General features: G+C 40.4%; 1 protein-coding gene across 12 annotated transcripts in view; it reads left to right on the forward strand.

Moving 5' to 3' along the window:
- The window catches only part of LOC131031824 (DNA mismatch repair protein MSH5), a 230,384-nt gene that overhangs the window by 62,601 nt on the left and 144,293 nt on the right, over window positions 1-23,490 (forward strand). For 11 of the 12 annotated variants that reach the window (XR_009103290.2, XR_009103321.2, XR_009103316.2 and 8 more), the window contains 7 exons: window positions 673-827; window positions 991-1,092; window positions 1,172-1,199; window positions 1,335-1,366; window positions 1,558-1,615; window positions 1,703-1,789; window positions 2,248-2,304. Coding sequence is in view for 9 of the 12 variants with exons in the window: in XM_057962806.2 (XP_057818789.2) it covers window positions 673-827; window positions 991-1,092; window positions 1,172-1,199; window positions 1,335-1,366; window positions 1,558-1,615; window positions 1,703-1,789; window positions 2,248-2,304 (519 nt within the window). In the remaining 3 variants the exon portion in view is untranslated. The remainder of the gene's footprint in view (window positions 1-672; window positions 828-990; window positions 1,093-1,171; window positions 1,200-1,334; window positions 1,367-1,557; window positions 1,616-1,702; window positions 1,790-2,247; window positions 2,305-23,490) is intronic. The other variant, XM_057962807.2, reaches the window with a different exon arrangement.

Here is a 23,490-nt window from a genome sequence, read left to right on the forward strand (position 1 = left end):
TGGCCAATGATGGATTCTCCCTTCTAGTGATGCATGTATGGATAATGAGACTGCATGTCAACTTTTTATTATCTGTTACTCCTCAATACGGGCATTGATTTTGTTTCTGAATTCACTTTATTAGGTTTGTGAACATGCTTATACATATACGTTTTAGTGGTTGGTTTCCTTTGTTCATGTACATAAATATAATTTTAGTTTATTTCATTTGTCTGGTGCAGTCACTGAAGTTTTGGGGGGAGAGTCGTTTCATCTTATAGATTTTTCCTGCAGCTGATCATTTACACACTATTGAACATGGCATCTGTGCTTCTTTGATCAAACACTAATTCAGTGACTAATTTAAATGAATTATTTGATTTTGCTTATATGATACATTTCTCCACTTACCAGAAACTCATTCTGAAATAGAGAAGCATGTTACAACTGCTGTAGAGAAGTTAACAAAAGGCATATTCTTAATGATAGATATGTTCTCCTTTAATCACTTCTTTTATATTTTATATTTATTGCAATTTTTAAAACCATTTTAGTTAGTATTTAGTTTTTGGCTTGTTTTCAAGCATTTTCTGATTTCATAATGCATTCATAAGATAAAGCTTGAAACTTTGTTGATTGAAATTCTATTTGCCATAGATAAGGTCTTAACTCTAGGTTTTATTTGGAATTTAGTTGAATTCCATGATGAATATTGAAAGCGACATGCAAATTCGTGCTGCTGGGGGACTTCTTACTATACTACAGCAGGAGATGCTAGTGGACACTATCGAGCAGAAAGAATATGACACTGCTCCGATAAAAATTGATGGTGTTACAGAGATCTCATTTTATCCACTCAGTATATTTATCTACATTTCAATTTCTTGATACTCAATAACTACGATGAACATGTGCTTTTATATGGACTTAAAAATAGTACTTTTATTTAGAAAACGAAGCTAGTCAGATGTTGCAATGGTAGAAAAAATAAAATCCTTACATCAGCAGCAGAAACAAGTTTCTGAGAATTGATGCCCTGGGTTACGATGCTTTACAAATTTTTCAAGTTGATAAACATCCAAGCTGCATGGGTATTGGCAAAGCCAAGGAAGGGTAAGGTAAAATATGCCAAAGAATCGCCTTCTGTTTTCAAACAGAATAAGAAATTGATGCATAGCTTTCCTTTTCACAGGTTTTCACTATTTGGGGTGTTTAATAAGGTATCCCAACTATACAAACACTTCATCCTTCATCTATTACCCTCTCACTGTTAAAAATTCATTCCTAATGAATGCATTGGAAAGTGAATTTCATGCAATGCTTATTGTTCTGGTTTTTGATCTTCAATATTTCAGTGTGTCACAGTCATGGGCCGGCGCCTTTTAAGGTAAACTATGAACAATTCACTTTATATTGTTTGCATTTATGATTTATGTTGGCACTGAACTAACCAACTCATGTAAATATCAAATATTTTATTATGTTTCCAGGAGTTGGTTCTTAGATTATATATTAGTTGGAATTTTTTAGTGTATCATATGATTATTGTAATTAACTAATACTTCCGTCAATGTCCAGGATTTGGTTTCTGAGGCCTATTCTAGATCTGAATATTTTGAACGACCGTCTAAATACTGTATCCATAATCTCTGCTCTCATATTTTCCTCTAAGATAAGTTCATAGAATGTGAGAAAATCATCCTTGTCGTTTTTAACTTGAGAGATATCACTGTTCTATGGATGCGATGAAATGATGACGACTCTGCGTAACAGTTTGAAGTCTGTGAAAGATATTCCATTTTTACTCAAGGTGCCTACTTAACATTCACTTAATAACTTAAGGTTTTACAAGATGAGGCTTTTCCATATTTTGACCATTTTGTGGAGTCATTACATGTATCAAATAATAATTTTATGGTGGCAGTGGAGGTTGCTTTCAAGATGATGTAAGCAACCAGTCTTACCATTTTCATAATAGCATCCATATTCACTAATTATGTATGAGTGATATGCTCTCTGTATACATGTACTAATTGCGTTACTATTTCTTGCATCATGACACTCTATATACAAGGTAACCTATTGAGAGGGAGTATGAGTGAAAGTTTATGATGAAGTAATGTAGGAATGCTGACTTCCATAAAGTGGATTATCTTTAAGTGCCTTTGATTAGATGCAATTATATTATTTTTAGAGAAATTGTTATCCATAGTGTGAATTTGGAATTAATATCGATCTTACTAAAAAGCTTGGTATGTTGTTTTCTAGAAATTTAGCTGCCCAAGTTCTATTTCAACATCTGATGATTGGACAACTCTATCAAAGGTACCAATTACCTTCCCTTCCAAGTTCTCATGCATTGGTGATTTTTTCATTTGTTTGCTGTGATAGAGATAGGTGGAAGGAAACAAGAATAGGCTTCAATGATTATAACTTTCCCTGACATTTGATATTTTATTATTATTTGGTGTCTTTTTTCCCATATAATCATTTTCTGATTTTCTTTTTCCTTCCATGTAAATTTCGCGTGATGTTGATTTTCCTTGATGAGTATCTGTACACTCCACATTACATATTCTACTCTTCATAACTTTACATGCTTTCACTAGTTGCTCTTCAATGAGAGTTGTAGCTTCAAGAAAATTACATGTTGGCAAAAATACCTCATAGTCCTCCATCTACCAAATGAATAGTCCATTTAGGGAAATCGTCTCATCTTCAGAGTAATCTTCCAGTTCGAGCACCCCTTTGTCATTAGATTCCATTGTTTTCCGTCCTTCATCCCAAAATCTCCACCCTCAGGCTCTGATTTGGAGGATGACAATTTTTCACTCATCGCCTTGTTCCTCAGATCGATGACGTACTTCCTGTCACTCTCGATTGAGAGTGTTTCGCTTCCAATTATGATTTGCCTTGGCAGTAATCAACCATCCTCTCCCGAGGAGTGCGTCGTATGGATTCCTTTTGCAACGAGATGACTACAAAGTCCAAGAAAAATTGTTGTCTCAATCATTACTTTTTGTGCCATCAATGTTCCCAATGACTCAATGCTGTGCTGGTTGGCACCTACCAAGTGGAAGCTTGGCAGCCAAAGCGTTGGTCTTCCAAGGCATTTCCAAGTATCTTCTAGTAGTACGTTTACTCCCGAGCCTCCATTGACGATGGTGTTTGTCAACTTCTTACCCATTATTTCCATCTTGACGATTGTTGGCTTCCTCTCGATGCTCACCATCAGCAACATTGGATCACTAGCCTCATTCTCTTCACATGGTGGTTTCTCTGTCAGTTCCTCTTGTGGTTTACATTGTTTTGGTTAACTGTGTCGTCACTGACCGTGTTTGTAATTGCCACTCTCAGTTGCGACATAGTTTGAAGAAGGTTTGTCACCTTGATGGGTATGGTTCTATGTGACACCTACTGAACTATGTTCATCTCTAACTCCCACAATGACGTACTTGCAATTCCATTGGAAGTTATTTGTTCCTTTGCCAACACTTGTTCTACTTTTGCTTTGGCTTCTCGGAGTCGTTCCATACAAGGGTCCAAATACACTGCCTTCTTCGTCTATGTTCTCGTGATTGCTTGAACTGCCTCATCTTGTTCCACCACGTCTAGCATATTAATACCCTTTTTCTTTGGGCAGTTGGCGTCTTCATGATTCCCCAGTCCACACCATTTGCACAATAATTGTATGATGTGTTCCTTATTTTGATAGTCTCTCGCAAAGTGTCCCCATTCACTACATTGTCAACATTGTATGATAGGCTGTCCTCTGGAGTCATACTGTATTTGATTTTGCCCTCGTTGGTTTTGATAATTGCTTGGTGATGCATTCTGTGGTTTCAATAGATTGGACTCTCCCTGTGTGAAGAGTACTTGTGTACTTCTCGTCATCAAATTGTATGGGCACTCCTTGATTGAATGACCCTATGCTTGGCCAATCTCACAAAACATATTTCTAGGACAATTACCTTTCGTGTGCCTCTCACTTTTGCATTCAGTACACCATAATTCATTACTTTCTTTATTGGTTCCTTTCCTTGCCTTCAATTATTTCATCATTCTCATAATATCTCATCATAGGGCCTGAACCGTTTTGGATTCTTTGTCGCTACTACCTTCGGTGCTCTCGTCATTGTCAGTCTTCCTCTTTCATTGGGAGGATGTTTATTTTTCACTCTCAATGTCCTTCGCCTGATTATAAGCATCAATGTATGAGAACAAAGGCACTACTTTCATCTTTGTGCGTAGCGAGGGGATTAGCCCCTCGACGGATCATCTCTTCTTCAACTCGTTGGCTGGCTAGTTCTCCATCTTACTTAGCAACTCCTTGAACCTACGATTATATGGCCGTACATTCTCATGCTTCCCTTGTTTGGTATTGTGGATTTCAGCAATAATTTCATTGTCATCCCTCAGGAATTTAAATTCCTCCTGGAATGCCTTTTTCAGGCTATCCTATGATTCTGTGTGTTTCTCTTCTAGTTCTAAGAACCAATCTATGGCTATTCCCCGTAATGTTGCAGGAAACACCCTCAACTAGTAGCCTTTATCTAACTAACTGCTTGCCAACCAAATGGTTTCGCATGTCTTGCAGTGCCACATAGGAACCTCTAACCCATTCTTCATGAACTTAAGCAGTTTCCGTCGATCCACATTCAGACTTGTCAAAGGAGTCACCATCTTTCTTGCTTGCTTACTCACTTATGTGCTAGGCTTGGGTGGACTGTTTTGACCGCTACGTTGTGGTGCTTCCCTAACACTCTCGATCACGCGCGTGTCCTCTATACCTCCACCTCTAGCGTCCTCAACAGTCTAGGTACTTCCAGGATTTGACTTGTTCTTGTTCTCCCTCCATTCAAGGTTGGCGGTTTAGATCCTCCAATTCTTGGTTCCCTTGAGATGGATAGATGACAGAATATGTCTATGAGTTTAGGATTTTTGTAATGTCCCCTTCTCATTAGTTTGCAGATATTCACAGGATTGGCCTATCATTTGACCCTCATAGGCCAAGAGGATTGATTAGGGGGTCGATTTGCAGTGATTGACAACTTTACTTTTTGTGTCTGCTTGATTTTATGGCAAAATACAGAGATTACACGTAATGTAAGATGTGTGCACTTTAATTATAATATAATAATATTTTAGAAGTACAATTAAATTAATGTGTAATAAAATAATAAAGTGTAACAATAGGATAAGAAGATAATCTTTTAGAAGGAACCACATGATTGGATGTGAAAAGAATAAATAGGGGAGGTTGGTTCATTGTTCATCATCAGTTGTTTTGGGTATCTCTTCTTGTGTAGACTTGTGGAGCCAAGGGTTTCTGCAGACAATCATTTGGGAACGAAAACTCCCTATGATTAGCATAACTAAGGAGGTGATAGATCTTCCAAGGGGTTGCAGTTGAGAGTGGGAGACAAATCAGTCTTCCAAAGTGTGCTTATTGAGCTTGATGTATTTCCATGGTGGATGGGATTCATGGTATTATCAGATTTTCAGATTGAAGACCCATAGTGTATCGATTTTGATTGGAGCAGTGAGGCGATCCTATTGGAGAATATTTAGAAGTGAACTTGGGAATCTGCTGTTAGGAATTACAGGTCTGAAGCAAGTTCGTATTCTTTCTTCCTAACCCACGATTTGGATCATATTTCACCAATAAGGCATCAAATCTTCCTACTAATGCCAGTGATGTTTTTGGAGGAGTTAGGCGATTCTTTTTGATACATTTCTGAGGGTGCATTTTGGAAGAATCAGTGCTATATCAGTCTGAGACAAAATCGTAGCAGTCAGCCTTCTCCCTCGATTTTGCTCATAACTCACCTATTTGGCATCAAATCTCATCAATAAAGATAGCGCTACACTTGTGAAGGGAAGGCAAACATTTTGGAGAGAAGATTGAGTACTAGTAGCTGATCCTTCATTCACGATCAGACCTCCATGAACAGCAGGGGCGATTTTGGAAACTCTTCCTTTTGATGATGGAGTTGGCTCAACAAATTGGATGTTGATTGCTTCTTCAACCTTACATCAAGGTGTCTCAACCAGGTTCATTTTGGCATTGATTTCAATGAATTTTTGATGATATTTATGTATGAAGTCTTGGCTGTCTTTGTACTCAGAAAATTCTGAGTCATAAATAGGTTGAGTTTGGGTCATTGTATTGTCATTGTAAGGACTTATTGGAAGATCTTTTTGAATGAAACAGAAGAAATAAGGTTGCATTCATATCACATTATTGTCTGAGGACTCATGCCAACTTTTTGTCAAATTGACAGCAAGCTGTTAGTGTATGTAAGTGTGGCTAAAGTAGCATAGAACTCTATAATTTAGTAGAAAATGCATCTTTGTTAATTGTCCAATTTATTAGGAGTCATTTATGGTTGATCATTCATGAGAAGAATGTGTTTGATGACCTCCATATCAAACTGAAAATTTCTGAGACACTCTGTCAGCATAACACGCAAAACTCAAAACAGCATAACACGCAGATTGGACAGTCAAATACTCCTTGTATTTCAGTCAATTCATTATAGGGCATATTTCAATTTCCCTCCTCATCTGATGTTGATTGTACAAATAGATGGTCTAATTGTCTGACAAGATTTTCCACAAATGTTTCTCGTAATCTTCTTCTTCATTCTCTTTGTTCTACAATCCTTAAAGATCGCTTGATCGCTTGGTCTTGACCACCCTGTGGCCTCTTCTCACCTTTATTGAGGTCTAAGGGCATGAATCACTCAAGGCTAACCCGATTTATTTTAAGGCAATGATGCCAAATGTTTACTACTATATCTGATAAATTAAATATAGGAAATAATAATACAAATAACAATGAATACCAGATACATGAGTAAAATATATCTTTATTTACACATGAAATTATTACAGAGAAGAAGACCAGAGATGGTTGGCCAAGGATTACAATTGATCAGACTCTATCCTACTCCCTTCCTTGATGGTACAAAATTTATTTAAAGGACCCACAACATATTTAAAGGACCCGACAGTTGCCAAGAGGAACGCAACTATCACCCAACCGACACATTAACTCCCTGAGAGTGACAACCCACTGAATACATTGCCAAATAACCAATATTGCCAAACATAACAATTGGCGTTTTATGCCAACTACAGAGTGAGTTAAGTTCTTCTCCCACATCATCACTTGCTCCAGATAGTGCTCTTATTTTCAACTTGGATGGGAATTTTAATAGTCAATCGAATTCAATACCCATAAATGTCACAAGATGTACGCCTAAGTGGTATATCAATATCATTTGTGATGCAAATCTAGATGGAGTCCCAGACACTTCAACTTTAGGACCAAGGACTTGCAACATGGCTTGCAATGAGGAAAATCTAACATTGATGAGTTCAGTTGTTGATAATTTTGAACCATCTAATGTTTAAGAAGCACTAGACTCAGCGTTGGAAAGAGGATATGGATGCAGAGTATCAATTGTTGAATCCACTCGTGAAGCCTGAGTGGGTCCACCATCAACTAGCTAGGGTAGATGTCTCACTACCAAAATCGATTTCTCTTAGGGTTTTTGTCCTAGAGTTTTTGCTACACAAGAAGCTCTCTAAAATCAAAATAGAAAAAATAAACTAAGCATGAAGAAATGAGCCTTAAAATGTTCTTTTAGAATGGCCCAAGGAACTTTGTTGAAGGCATTTTTGAATTATTTCTTTTTAATATTTCATTAAGCTCAATATTAAAGTGACCCTTTTAATATTTCTTTTAATTTTCACATTAGTCACTTTAATAAACTAATCAAAATAAGCTATCCATAAAATGTTATTGTATTGGACAACTTAAAATAATTAATTTAATTTATTCCCTTACTTTCCGATGTTAGCCTATGAGAATACAATAAGCTAAGTGGTCACCTCCGACTACTCGGAAAGAGACATTACATGGTGCTTCCTTCTAATTGGTAAGTGCAAATTTAAAAGTTTAAACACCATGCAAGGATTGTGCAATGTAGAACAAACTCCATTTTGAAATACGTCTTAGCTGAATTCAAAACATTGCATACCTTGATTTCATGCCACAAGTTAACCAAAGTTGGTATCTTTAAGATGGTGAGTTCTTCATGTAAGATAACCTCCCATGGGTGTACTTCACTTGGATCCCATATTGTTTGGCATGGACAAGCTTGAGTGAAGTATGTGTATACATTCAATCTACAACCATTTCCCCACACTTCTAATGATCACAATTTTTTTGAAACAATATCAATTCTCTATTAATACCATAACTGCCATTCCGTGAGAAGTTACAAAGAATATTGCCAAACCGATTATCATAAGTTGCTGGTCTAAATTTTTAACCAGCTGATAACCAACATTAATATCTACTAAGGTACTTTTTTCAAAATGATCATCCAAGAACTACATCTCATAAACCTCTTGACTTGGAACATTCTTTTCATTATTTTAGCTGTCATAAGGATGGTCCAAAAATTTATTTTCTTTTGTAAGACATTGCATCAATTCTATCAATCTTTGAAGATTAGGAGTTTTGAAATTAACTAGAAGGTCATCTTCAACTTCATGCAATTTAGATTTATCTTCACACTCGTTCATTACAATTTCTTTCCTTGAAGTTCTGAACCTTGTTGTTGACTAAAATCTTGCTTTTCGTGGTCCATGTGAGCAACCTTCTCCTTAATTTTGTTTAGGTGTTGTTTTGCTTGAGTAGCTATCAACTTAGCTTCCTTGGCCTCCTTAGCCATTCATCACACGTTTCTTGCTTCTTCACTACATCTGTTATGCTTGTCTGTGATGTGATTAATTCTTTCCCTTCCTTAGGATCCCATTCGTTGCTTGTGTATTTGAGAGTGAACTGATATTGGTTTCTTCTCAATGATCTATCTTTGACTTCTTATCCTTTAGTAATGACCTATTAGCTTTCGTTTCAACTGATAAGTGAGGTTTCAAGTCTCGATGCTCTAAGAATGTTGTTAGATTCTTCTGCTATTCTTGAAAGACTTGCAAAAATTCCATCACAAGTTCTTGATTCGTCTTTATCTTTCTTTAACCACTGGATGCAAGCTTTTTTACTTTGCTGATTACCAGCCTGTTGATGCGTGATTTGTGACACTCGCCAACACAGAATAAAACACCAAGTATTCTATCCTCTCTTGAGCAAGGAAACCTCAGATGCTAGACAGTGTGATCAATTAAGGCAACCCCAAGGTTTACAATACGGACAATGCGACTTTATGATGGATAGACTCAGTGAATGATGTGATTTTCTGATTACACAAAGGAACTTACGCTTAGCTGGAACTGGAATACTAAACTAACTTGAATCTCACTAAGGTACAAAGCATAGTTGAACTACTCGCGACTCGGCTCGACTCGCCAAGCCCCTGAGAAAAAAACTCGGCGAAAACTCGGGAAAAACTCGGCGAAAAACTCGGCAACGTAAAAACACGCTTAATTTTAATAAAAAATGCATTTTTTTTGCAAAATTTAATGAGAAGATGCATCCAATGAGTCAGTAAATGATAACACAAAAGAAACAAGCTGATTCTAGATATATGTAAATGCAAAGTGTCTACAAAATCGCATCCTCATGAGAAATACTGATAGCTGGAAGCAAAATAGTAAATAGTTTTTGTAAAACCAAAAGTAAATACAACTTCCTCTTCCTAGCTCTAGCTAAAACTAGTTTCAAACTTTCATCATATTTGAAATTTCATCATTCATACTCATAGTTTCAAACTTTCAACTCTAAAATGTATAATACCAGGATTTCTTCAATGCTAAGTTGCTAATTATGTTGTTATATGGAGCCTAATCAGACTCGGAGGTTAAATTTTCCCTACTTCCATCAGCGCAGTTTCCCCCTATATTTTTCGACGGGGGTTTGGGAGCAGCGCCCCCAAGTTGGGGTCAAGGGGCATCGCCGAAGGATCCTGAAATTTGACTAAGTCTGGAAAATTGAAGAATCCTCCAAAAACTAGATTTTGCATTATAACTCCTGGAGGTCCGAAACCACTCTCAAACATCCTGACAGTATATATGGAATATAACTTAAAGTATAAGTCACTTATACTTAAATGTTATATTCCATATATGAATCCTGACGGACAGACCAAAAAACTCGGCGATTACTTGAGGGCATAGTGGGCTCTCAGCATGGCCCTTCCAAGTGAGTTTTCCCCTTCTCAGCCCAAAACCATATCGAAAAACAAAAAATGCATGTATTTTTTGCCGTTTTCTACTATTATGCTAACGCAGGCGAGTTTTTCGCCGAGTTTTTGGCAAAAACTCACCAAAAACTCGGCGAGTTTTCCTGGTGAGTAGAAGTCATTACTACTCGGCAGGTCCAAAAACTCGGCGAGTTTTTGTCACTCGCCGAGTTTTCGGCGAGTGTGTCATCTATGGTACAAAGCACTACCTTCAAACAAAGCAATTGGCAATTATTCTTTATCATCTACGATTACTTGTTATACACTGAATGTTCTATCTATATTGCAATTGGAAGTATATTAATTTAGCAGTGAACAGTTATTGCAAGAAGATAGATGCTAGATCAGCTCAAATCTTTATATATTTATCATGATTTGTTTTATATGGTGCAAATATGAGACAAAACCATGCCAGAAATAATCAGCACATCAGCTTTCCTTAGGAAACATATCAGTTAGTGGCAGGCTATTAGCTTCCAAATTAATTGATGTGTGTGAAATATTTTGTTCTAGATGCAGTAGTAGAGTTTAGTGACATCAGTGTGTAAATAGGCCAATGGATTGCCATAGAGACGCCATTGTAAAGGATATTACAAAAAATGGCATTGGTAACATCAATCTCTCTTTTCAACAATTTTTTTTATTTTTATGGAGGGATCTTCATCCACAAAGTCGTTTTATCTACCTGATATAGGAGCATGAGCATTAGGCTGAAACCTCTTCCATTCTGCCAAATTCGTTGGGGCACAGTCCTGGCCTCATCCCTTATGGTCTCGGACCCTGCACTCAGCAAGACTTGATCCTTGGTGGGTTCATTAAGAAGCATTCAACTTCACCAATAGACCAACAGCTCATAGAGTTTTCGATAGCTTTGAAAAACAATGGGAGAGGATATGAGGAAGTATATGGAAATGTGAAGGAGCTTCTAGCATTAGTTCAGTTCAATACTTTTTATGCCCAACTGATAATTTAAAAAGACTATTTTCAGTTCAATCAGGCAGGGCTGGTTTACTTATAAATATTATGGAAAACAATAATTTTGCTCAGGTATATATATGTTTGGAGAAAATGGCCAGAACCAAATGTTGTCACTAGGATTGCGCCTAATGCCAAACTTATGAGAGTTCAACAATCCTATGCAACATGGGACTTGTTGGTGTATGTTTTATCATATACTGAACATCAGAATAAAAATGTCCAATGACACTCTATCCTCTCTTGAAAAATCACTTCTTATGTTAAGATTGCTAGAAGATCATATGGCGATTCCAAGGTTTCTTTTGTCAGGTCTTGACGTGTGGAATAAGCTCAATGGGTGTTGTGATATGTTGGTAATACACAAAGGGACTTATGCTTGGATCATTCAATTCACAATGAAGGTTTAGACAATGAAGCTCTATCAATTGGGACTTGGATCATGGAAAAACTAAAGGAGACAAGGGTTTAGAAGTTCTAATCTATTCCTAGGAATTCAAGAGACGATATTGACTAGGTGAACTCAATAACCACACTTTGCTTCGCCTCTCTTAGGACAACTACACAAAGAGGATGCAATCTTCAAGCGATGTGCTTATGATCGGAAGTTAAGCATACACAAAGGAAAGTTCAGGCTAACTTTACGCAATGAACAAAAATCATCTGTTCATCAAAAGTATGAGCGGAGATACACCATAAATCAATACTTATCAAATCTTGCATTCATCTAACATACATGAAATAAAATCTAAACTTTTGTGTTGAAGAAATTGAAAACCTTGCCAATCATTCAGATAATAGAGATTACAAGGCCTAAAAAGCACACAAGCAATATATTATCCAAAATGACCTTCTCGCAACAATGTTTCAAAAACCTCACACTCTTCAAATGAGAGGAGGAAACCTTATATAGGCACACAAAAGTTTTGAACGACCGAGATCGAACAACGATCAAGGGCCCAAATTGAAAGATCGAAACCCTAATTAGGGTTTGTTACAACTAACTACCCCTCGACCAATGAGAAAATTACATTTGGGGACACTTGTCCTTCTTGCTAAATATGAACCAACAATAAAAATAGAAGGTTGTTGCATTGTGAAGTGTGCCCTCTAGAAGCTTCTATGGATAAGTCAGGTTCATTGAACCTGGACATGTTGATTTGGAACAATCTGATTGGTTGGAAGATGACAAGGTGCCACCTCAGTGTGTTGGATGTCTTCCCTGAATTCTCCAATTTGTGTGAAGAAATTGGCTAAGTATGGAAATCTGATTCTTGTTGTTACCATCTGATTCTGATTCAGAGCTTGTCTTTAATTCTTCAGGAGATGAAATCCTTCAAGAAGTTGTCCTGATTGCTCCAATCGGTTTGGGGTTATGGATGAAATTCCCCAAGAAGTCTGAAATTCTTTTCATCAAGTTTGAGGACTTTTCTTTCTTGGTGCCTTGAGATTCTTTCAAGTGCCTTGAATTTGGAGAATAATTCCTCTATGCCTTCGCCATAATAGAGGAATTTGGAATTTCTTTCTATGAAATAGTTTTTCCCATACTTCGCCAAATTTTGGCCATCTTTATGCTCAGACGAACCTTGCTTGTGGACTTGTCTTAAATTCTGAATGTGGCTTGAAACTCCATTTGATGATCCTGCCTTAGCTCTCATCTATGATCTCCAAAAACAAAAAGAAATTAAGTTAAGATTCTAACTTTGAGTGCAAATTTTGAAGGTTTGACGGCAGAGTGTGTTCTGATTTTGGTCCCTTTTGTTGACGGGAATAATCATTATGTTATGTTGTTATATTATGTTTATGTTGTCGTCGGTAATAATGAGTTGCGGCGGTCAGTTAGTTGGCCGATGGGTAGGTAGTTGGAGTCGCGACGGTTGTGTCGCACCCCTTCGGGTATTATATATTGTGTACCTTTTCTTCGAAGTATCATCATGTTAGCCATGTCAGATGTAATGTTATAAGCACTTATTGTACATGGACTGTGGAATTAATACGGAGGCTGGTTATTTAATATATTTCCGTTATGTTCTGTGCATTTACTTTCTGCATTTAACCGTTTACCCGAGAGGGCAAACATTTGGCGCCGTTGCCTAGACGAACTCGGGAACGGAAGACACGGATGGCGCACAGACACAATGGGCCTACCCGTTGGTGAAGTAAACCCGAAGGCCGACGACGCGCGGACAGAACTTTATACAGGTTAAGACACGGCAACGCGAGAATTTTCAATTTTGCTCCAGGTAGGGTAGAAATCCCACCAAGTGCCGTGTGGACAGCGCTGGAGGTTAGCCCGACAGTAAACCGGTTGATGAACCACCTCCCCCGGTTGCTTGCAGAGGCATCGCTGGCACAGCAGGCCCACCTGGAGGAGATTGCCAGGAGGAGCGACGACAACAAATCCTGCAACGCTACGAGGAGAACAACCGACGGGACACGGAGAGAGATGGCGCCAGGCCAGGAGGGAATTGAACTGTGAACTTCTTATTTTCAAATAAAAGTGTCATTGACACGAGTTGTACTTGAGCAGGTGAATTAATAAAGACATGTTTTGATTTAAGAATTGAAAGTTATGGAGATGTGTGACAATTAATGCCAAACCTATTGAATAAAGATAGGAATAGAAAACCGGAAACGAACGAGTGGGAGGCCGTGCAGAGGGCTTTGATTCTGGAGCAGCAAGTAGAACGTAGACGGAGGCTGAGGCAACTTGCCGAAGGACGACTTGCCGAAGGGGGACCCGAGGGGAACCAAGGAGGTGTCACGGAAGGTGCAGAGGCCGACGAAAATTTCTACGCGTCGCCAGATCATCGTAGGACGCGGAGCCACGAAGAATTTCTAGAAGAAACAAGGTTACGGCGAAATCTAGTCGAGGAGACTCGGGATCAGTTTAGGAACTTATCCCTCACGCCACGGAGTGAAGATCACCAACGGGAAGCAGGAGTAGGAGCGTGTCAAAACGAAGGGGAGGGCAACAGTACGGGTGTAGGTGCCACACGCGACAGGCAAAACACCGTACCTCCAGGACACACCACCAACACTACCGGAGGTAGCAGCGCAGGGCCACAGACACAGCCACAGACACAGACACAACCGCCTCCAGGAAGACAACCAGGGATGGCGAGCAAACAAAAATTACCAAAGTTCACAGGGGACGGCAAGGAAGACCCCTTACGGCACTGCCGTACATGTGAAACCATTTGGTCTGCCAACGGAGTAACAGACCAGGATGACTGGGTACAGCAGTTTCCAGCCACGTTACGTGGAGTCGCCATAGATTGGTACTCCGATGTAGATAAGCAAAAAGTGGCCACATGGGCTACCCTACAGAAGGAATTCACGGAGGAGTTTCGGTTGCTCCGTGATGACAACGAAATTGTAACAGAGATATACAGTACCAAGCAAGGTACTAAGGAGACAGTACGGGCATACAGTCGGAGGCTGAAAGAACTCTTGGGTAAAATGGAGAGCCAGCCGGCTGACGGCTTAAAAAAACGATGGTTTGTGGAAGGATTGAAATCCTCCCTATGAAAAAAAATGAAGATTGTACCCCCGACGTCATATGATGACGCCTATAACAGGGCGATGGATCTAGAAAGCGAATATAAAACATCAAGGAAGAAGAAAAGTAATAGATATTCATTTGACGATGATGAAGATTTTGACGGGGAGAGCAGTAGCGGTGGCGAATCGGGTAAAAAGGTACACGCGCTCCAGAAGGACATGGAACGAATGTTGAAAGAATTCAAAGCCATGAAAGAGAGTACAAGTAAGACGGAAGAAAATGAAGTGTGGTGTACAGACTGTAGGAGTGACGGACACACAAGGGCTACTTGCCCGAAGAAGGTATTCTGTGAGATTTGCCAAGTGATGGGACACTCCACCAAGGAGTGCCCATACAATATGAAAACCCGAAGCACGAACCAGGTGTTGTTCACGGAGTAGGCCACAACATCCGCACCAACGGGTATGGGCCAGCAGACTAACACAACGGCATCATCTGGAGGAAATCGGGACAACAGACGAGGCGGCGGAAGGAATAGCAACAATAACAATAACGGAAGCCGTATCCAGTATGACGCCAAGGGCCGGCCAATTATCCAATGTAGGGCCTGTAATCAATGGGGGCACTTCGCCCGTGATTGCACGAAGGAAGCCACCCCTCAGCACCTCTGCCGTTGGTGTGGGCCAGGCGACCATGAGGATGCAAATTGTCCGCAGGTAGGGGTTAATCTCCTCAACATTGAGAAGGCTGAGAAGACTGGTGAGAAAGAAGTACTGGCGATCACCTGCGCCTAGACGAAAAAAGCCACTTATCCCGACCCCCGTACGGAGAAGGAGAGATTACGGGAGGCAAAGGCCAATATTGAACGTGAGATGACGACCGAACGACGGGACAACGAGGTGGCGAGTACATCATCCCGTATGGAAGCGGAAAATAACATCATTGGGCAAATCTTGCAGATGGAGGTGCCGATAAAGGTAAAAGACCTTCTAGACTCTATGCCACAATTGAGGACTGCCATCCTCACCAATGTGCAAAGCCCCGCAGCGTCGAGTGCACCACAGGTAGGGGTTCCCGCCACCGCTTCGAAGAGTACACCACAGGTGGAGGTTTCTGTCAGCCCTTCGACTGACCCGATGTTACTAGCCTTGAGCAGTGGTAGACACCCAGCTGTGGTAGAAATGGGTATCCGTGGGACCATTCTGAAGGACACCATTGTGGACGGTGGATCTGGGGTGAATGTACTACCAGAAGAAACATGGAAGCAGCTGGGGAAGCCCACCCTATGGCCACCCACATTCAACCTGGTGGGAGCGGACCAACACGGCATTAAGCCACTCGGCCTGTTGATGGCCCAGCAAGTGACAATTGGTACGCAACCATTCTTGTTAGATTTCGTGGTTATTCCTTCGAAGAAGAAAGGCTATGACGCCATCCTGGGGAGAGCGTGGTTGATCAACGCGAGGGTAAACCACAACTGGAAGAAAAATACACTTTCCATGGAGAAGGGAGGGCGGAAATATACCATTGACCTACACACCCAAGATGTTGGCGAAGAGCTCGCCTCTTCCGACTCAGACTTAGAGGACTCTAATAAAAGGGAAGGGGGCCCCGATGAAAGCAAGGGCAAGAACGCAATGGAGCCGAACAGTGAAGGGGTGCTCGAATTGGAGGGATGTTCTGAAGATGAGGTATGCTCACTTAACGGGCTCTTCCACTGGCAAATGGAGGATTACGAAATGTTCCAAAGCTATAGGCTCGAAGTAGAGGAACCAGAGCAACCAACAGAGGTGTACCTGCCAGAATACAAAGAATATTGGAAGGGAGACGCCCCAAATCCTGGCGACGTAGATAATCCGAAGAGTGTTGGCCACGATTGGAACCCTGTATGGAAGACCGCATTCTTCAAAATCTTTATTATTCTTCTTCTTCTTATGTACGGGAAGGAGACCGTGGTCCCTGTAAAATTTGTGGTTCTAGGTCTTCGGATGGCCATTGAAAATAGACTTGCCACCAACGGGCCCAAATTGAAACCCTACCACGCGAAGCGCGCAGGGGACCCGAGAGGCCGGACGGACACCCGAGAGCCCAAAGGGGGACCCGAGAGGATGGAAGGGGACCTAAGAGGCCGGGCAAGCGACTCGAGAGGCACGGGACAAAAGTAGGAGACTTTTGGGCGAGGACAACCGAGAAGGATGAAGAGCGATCCCAGAGACGGGGGACCCGAGCCGAAGACTCTCTAGACAACTTTTAAAAAAAAAAAAAAAAAAAAAAAAAGGAGAGAGAAAAAAATTGCATGGTCGTACGATAGCGACCGTACGGTCAAAAAAAAGAAAAAGAAAAAAAAGGAGAAAAAAGGCCACCGTACGGTGGGGAAGAGAAAGTGGCCACCGTACGGTGGGCCCACCGAAGGTGGCATCACCGTACGATGGAACCACCGAAGGTGGCATCACCGTACGATGGAACCACCGTGCGGTGAAACCACCGACGGTGGAACCACCGTGCGGTGGAACCACCGACGGTGGAACCACCATGCGGTGGAATCACCGACGGTGACACCATCGTGCGGTGGGAGCCACCGAAGGCCGTGCAAAACGGATAAAACGCCGCACGAAGACACCGCCGCGCAAGGATAAAACGCCGCGCAAGGGAAAAAAAGGAACGCCGCACACCGAGGATAGGAGGAAGCCACCACGCCGCACGAGGAAGTCACCACGCCGCACGAAGAAGCCGCACACTGCACAGCACCGGACACCGCGGGGCGCGAAGGAAAAGGCACCGCAGGGCGCGAAGGAAAAGGCAGTATCAATTGAGTAGCAGTTGGTGGAAGCTGAGATTGAAGAACGTGTTTTGCAGACAAGTTTGGGTTAGGCACAGGAGGACTGTGATGGCAAAGGAAGCAATATTGGTGAAATCCGCACTTGAGCATCGGATGGTAGCAGAAAAGGGTTTTCAGGCGAGGATGCAGCAAGTGTATAAGATCCGGGCCCGACTGGCGTCAGTAGTTCCTGTCGTTCATCTCTATTTTGTATTAAGTCGTCGGAGTCGACTTCTTTTCTTGGGGGGGATGATGTTGACGGGAATAATCATTATGTTATGTTGTTATATTATGTTTATGTTGTCGTCGGTAATAATGAGTTACGGCGGTCAGTTAGTTGGCCGACGGGTAGGTAGTTGGAGTCGCGACGGTTGTGTCGCACCCCTTCGGGTATTATATATTGTGTACCTTTTCTTCGAAGTATCATCATGTTAGTCATGTCAGATGTAATGTTATAAGCACTTATTGTACATGGACTGTGGAATTAATACGGAGGCTGGTTATTTAATATATTTCCGTTATGTTCTGTGCATTTACTTTCTGCATTTAACCGTTTACCCGAGAGGGCAAACACCTTTTACTCCAATTCCTCAACTCTTTTAGCCTTTAACAAGCTGCAAACACTTAGAAATTTTAGAAACCCTTGAAAACTCAATCTGATTTGAAGGTTTGGGAGTGAAATTCGTCTTTGATTAATCTGAAAATAAACAACTTAGTTCCAAAATCTGTGAAATAAATGTTGAAATCAGATTCAAATCCTGGAAAATATGTGAAAATCAGACCAAGTCCCTGAAAACTCCATCCAAAATTTGAAAACCAGATCGAAAACTCAATAAATCTGCCTTGAATACCCCTGTCACCTTCAGAATCTCAGAAAATTTTGAATCTGCACTTGTAATGTCTTTGAAATGCTCTTGAAAACCTTCGAAATCCTCTTGAAATCTGTACAAAAACTCTCAAAACTTGTCCTCCTTTTGTGTCTTGCTCTTCCAAGTTCAAACTTTCACAATGAATGAAATGAATGAACAATTCATTAAGTACAAACTCACAAAGAGTTCAATTTGTTCATTTAGAAACACCAAAGTTCAAAAAGTCGGACTTGCCACGGACTCGACAAACCAAAAATTTGGACTCGGACTCGGACTCGTGAAAGACTCGGCAAGGACTCGGCAAAAAAAAAACCGTAGTTTTACAAAAAAACATAAAGAAATTAATGCATTTAGAGAACATAAGAGTCATAATTGAAACATTACACATGTCATATGATCAACAAACGCGCAATATTTTGAAATTTCATCATTCATACTCATAGCTTCAAACTTTCAACTCTAAAATGTATAATACCAAGATTTCTTCAATGCTAATTATGTTGTTATATGGAGCCTAATCAGATTTGGAGGTTAAATTTTCCCTACTTCCATTAGTGCAGTTTCCCCCTATGTTTTTTGACGGGGGTTTGGGGCCAGCGCCCCCAAGTTGGGGTCAAGGGGCAGCACCCCTTGCGCTCTCCCTGTCGCGATACAGGGCGGGGTCGAGGGGCAGCGCCCCGCGAGGCCAAAAATACTTTTATTATTTTATAAAGGTGTCAGGTGTTATTTTTCTATTGGCCCACATCCAATTAGGGTTACCCCTTAACCCCAAAAAAGTCAAAAAGGGGGGGAGTTACGCCAAATGAAGGCAAAAAAACGAAAAAAAACTCGATTTTAAAGCTTGCCTGATGGTTTTTCTGGGTCGCGCGAGTCCATCTGAAAGACTCGCAAGTCCGTGCAAAAGACTCGCGCGAGTCCTTGCAAAAGAGTCGCGAGTCTTTCAAATGGACTCACCAGGACTCGCCTCGCGAGTCCTTGGCGAGTCGACTCATGGCTCCCACGGACTCGCGATTCCGTGGCGAGTCAGTTGACTCGTGGCTCCCATGGACTCGCGATTCCGTGGCGAGTCCACGAGTTTTTAAACTATGAGAAACACGATTCATCCTTCCCAAATCGAACTAGATTTGTTTCTATTTTTCTTCCATTCATCGAACCTAGACATGTTTTGTTTCTTTGTTGAGTTTAGTCTCTTTAGAAAGTTTCTATTTTGAGATTGAGTTCATGAAACGAACTCTATCCTTATTTCTCCTTCCAAATTCGAAACTTTCTAAAAACTTTTCTTTCCCTTAGTTCGAACTTAGGCAGATTTTCTTGACAGCAAGGCAGAGTTTGTCAATCTTTTCCATATAGCTGGCGGACTTTGTGAGGATCATTCTCATCTTGCCTCACATATTTCCTTCATGAGGGTGGAATTGATGAAAAGATTTCCAAAGGTTGGCGAGATTAACGAGTTTCTTTCCTTGGCATAGTTGAGAGAATAGTTTTCTTTCCTTGCTGCCAACCAAACTATTTCCCAGCCAAGGCGGACTTTGTCATAGAGTTTCCTTATTCTTTTCCAGCTTGGGCGGACTTCATGAAATGTCTTCCATCTTATCAAGCAATGAGGGCGGACTTGGAAGAACCTCTTCTCCATCTACATGGCAGACTTTATCAAACCTTTGCACCTCTTACTTGAAATATATTTCTCATGTGGGCGGACTTCATGGAACTTGTGCACCATAGGAAAGCAGACTTCATCACACTTGTGCACCTCATACATGGCGGGGTTCATCAAAGTTGTGCACCATGAGCAGGCGGTCTTGGAAGAAGGTATGCACCATGTTCAATCTCCTTCAAGGTGGACTTCAATAACTTCATTCCCCTATACATCCTAAGGCGGACTTAGTGAAATTCACTTCCCAAGTGTGGGCGGACTTCCTTTACACTTTGCACCTCTTTGCTTATTGTCTCCTTATCCCTCGGGTGGACTTGATTAAACTCATGCACCTTCTCCTTGGCAGGGTTCATCAAACTTGAGCACCATACTCAATCAAGGGCGGACTTTGCTCTTCATATGACTAAGTCAAGGGACTTGGTGAATGTTGGGAACCATACCATGAGCGGTTTTCATTAATCTTATGCACCATGAAGGCGGACTTCATGACTTCTTTGCACCAATTCAAGGCGGACTTTGTCAAACCCTTGACCCCATGAACCTCATTGCTGGGCAGACTTGGAGAGAGATGATCTCCATGGAAGCCAGATTCAAAATCTTCATCAGTTATGCATTTCAACTTGGATTTTCTTGAAATTTTAATTCATACTCCATTTATCCTTCGAATTCCTCTGGATCCCTAAAATTTAGGGACCTGACTTTTTCAATCAAAACTTGTTTGAAGGAATTTGTCGATCATTTTCAGTGTAACTTGGAGCCAACAGTGCAAACCCTAGATCCCCTTTCCAAAAATAGAAAAAGTAAGCATCCCTAAAAAATAGGAATTTTTGTTCTAAAAATAGCCACTTCGAGGATCGTGCTTAAAGTGCCAAAAACGAAACTTCCTAAAAAAATAGGAAAAAGCAAAAAAACAAAACTTTCCAAAAATAGAAAGTTGTCCAAATTGACCCAAATCAATTGCAATCTTCGTCCTTCGGACTTTCTAGGCACCTTGATTGTGTCTAGACTCTGTTCTGAACATGGTTTGCAGTTTGCACAGATTGACTTATGTCTTTCAAAACTCAGACCTTTCAAAATTGACAAAATTGGTGCCGAGAAGGGTTGCGAGACTCTAACAAAAACCCTAAAAAGCAAAAAAACAGGGGGTCCCCATTTGCAATGGGGCGACGTGTGAAAAAGGTCACACCAAGACTATTTCCTAGTTGTGGTTGACCTATGGTGGAAATAGACCTCCAGATAAAGGGCTGGTTCCCTCTGGATATCACCTAAACTATTTGCTTTGTCAGAAAAAAGGATAGAGAAGAATGCATGTGAAATTAAACTACAGCTACTTGAGGTGATGCACTGGAATACCTTAAAATGATTACAATAGGATCAATTCATACTTTCTTGCTCACAACCTATTCAAACTTAAAGGACCATAAATGTTTCATATGAAGGCTACCTATTTCAGATTTGCATAGATGACAATAACAAAATCTGGAATAGATTCTTGCACATCATACAACCTGGTCAACTTATAAGAAAACTAGCTTGACACATAATAGAGGTGCATGGAATTAAAGGATATGTAAGAAATCGCAATAAATTTCATATGAACACACAATAATATGAATCTAACACAGAAAAATTGGAAGGAACAGCAACAAGTATTTTATTGATCTTTGAAGAATCTCATTACAAAATGGAAACAACTCTAGAATCTTTACAAAAATGCATTAATAGGTTTTGCACCTGATCACATTCCAGAAAAATCAGAGAGGAGCCCTTTCTCCAGCTGAGAAAAAACATATATCAAGAGAAAATCAGAGTTGCTATGGCTGCTTGCCTGCTGTCCCTGCCTAGCTGGAAGGAGAACTCCTGCTGATCTGAGTGCTAACTACTGAAAGCATGCTGATCTGTCTTCTAGAAATGTTGTTGAACTGTTGATTAGTCCCATGAAAGTAGGATCTGACCTTTTGGGGTCGAACATGAGAGAAAACCCCATGAAAAGAGGGTGAAAACTGAAAGAAAGAAGCTTATTTTGGCTTCAAAAATCACCTTTACTGGTGTGTAATACATCTAGATCTCCAAATTAGGTGTAGAACTGTCTATCAGGTCTTAAAATCCTCCTAGCAGTGTGGATCTTGTTCATGAACGACCCTTGCTTGAAAGGGGGTTATAACTGAAGCCATTCAGTTTATCATGCTCTTAAAGCAACTCTTAACTCCTACATCTATCATGTGAGCTCTTTAGCACTGCTGCAGACTCTTCAAAACTCCACCTTTCAAGCCTTTAGCTGATACATCTAATATCTTCTCCTTGAAAGGTGGCTTGAAATGATGAAACTGAAAGCTAGGTGTATTAACTCTATGTTCTCCACTTATCTGGATGTCATCTTCTGAAAATTTCATTAAGACAGTTATCAAGAATCCAAGATCTTAATTTCTAAGATTACTGTCATCATTCATGCCTTTGATTGATCAGTCACAATGTTCTTAATATCTAAACTGCCTCAAACCTTCTTGATGGTTCTGTTTCACTGAAGATCATTGTCTGGCTTATGTTGACTGAGACTTTTACATCTCTGTTCTGTGGTGAATATCTGCACATAGTATTACTCTGACTGCAATGATTGTATCTTATTTGGTCTGCACTACTGTATACCTTTAATCTCTTTTGACAGTGAATAGGAAATACTGCAACATTTACTGTTAACTCTGTGCTTTAGTCTGACTGCTCCAATATGCATGAATCAAGCTAGGTGTTTCTTTTTGTCATACACCCTCTTGAAAGTATTGTTCTCAGATTTTGATGCATTCAAGACTTTATGCTGCACTATACCCATGTCTGGACTGCCATTGTTCTTTAAGACTGCTAAATTCTCTTTTGGATAGGGACATCACTATCTCTCCTTTATTTCTTTGTTTGTCACGAGGGTAACATACATGTAACTGCTTGTCAAAATGAATGGCCTAAGCAATGACTGTCTCTTACATGGCTGCTACTGTGATGTCTTTTGACAGTGATTCTTGTGTTCTTACTGGTCTGCATAAGCTGCTCTAGGTGTTTAAGACAAACCCTAGCTCATCATGGCATTCATTCACATGTACTCTGTACTTTCTAAGCCCTTTTCATCAAAAGACTGCTCTAACCTTATGACTGTTATGAGTGTATAGAACATTGTCTTTATAGTCAATAAACCTCTTTATATTGGCATGGGATACCAACTTTTGTCCTTATCTGTGCTCTTTACTCATTATCTTTCACTCTTGTTTGTGCAAGATTTGGGCCTTTGGTCTATGTGAATCTCACGTCTATTTGATGCTCAAATTAAAGAAAATATCAGACATTGACTGTTATATAAGGTGTGTAGTTGTACAATGAAATTTATGCCAATACAGCATCCTTGACTGTTCAAACACCATTAAGGCACTGTATTATGTCAACATTTCCGTGTGATTTGACGTTCTGAGCTTTGACCAGTATCGAGTATACTG

Source organism: Cryptomeria japonica, chromosome 6 (genome assembly GCF_030272615.1).
Source record: "Cryptomeria japonica chromosome 6, Sugi_1.0, whole genome shotgun sequence".
Lineage (NCBI taxonomy): Eukaryota > Viridiplantae > Streptophyta > Pinopsida > Cupressales > Cupressaceae > Cryptomeria > Cryptomeria japonica.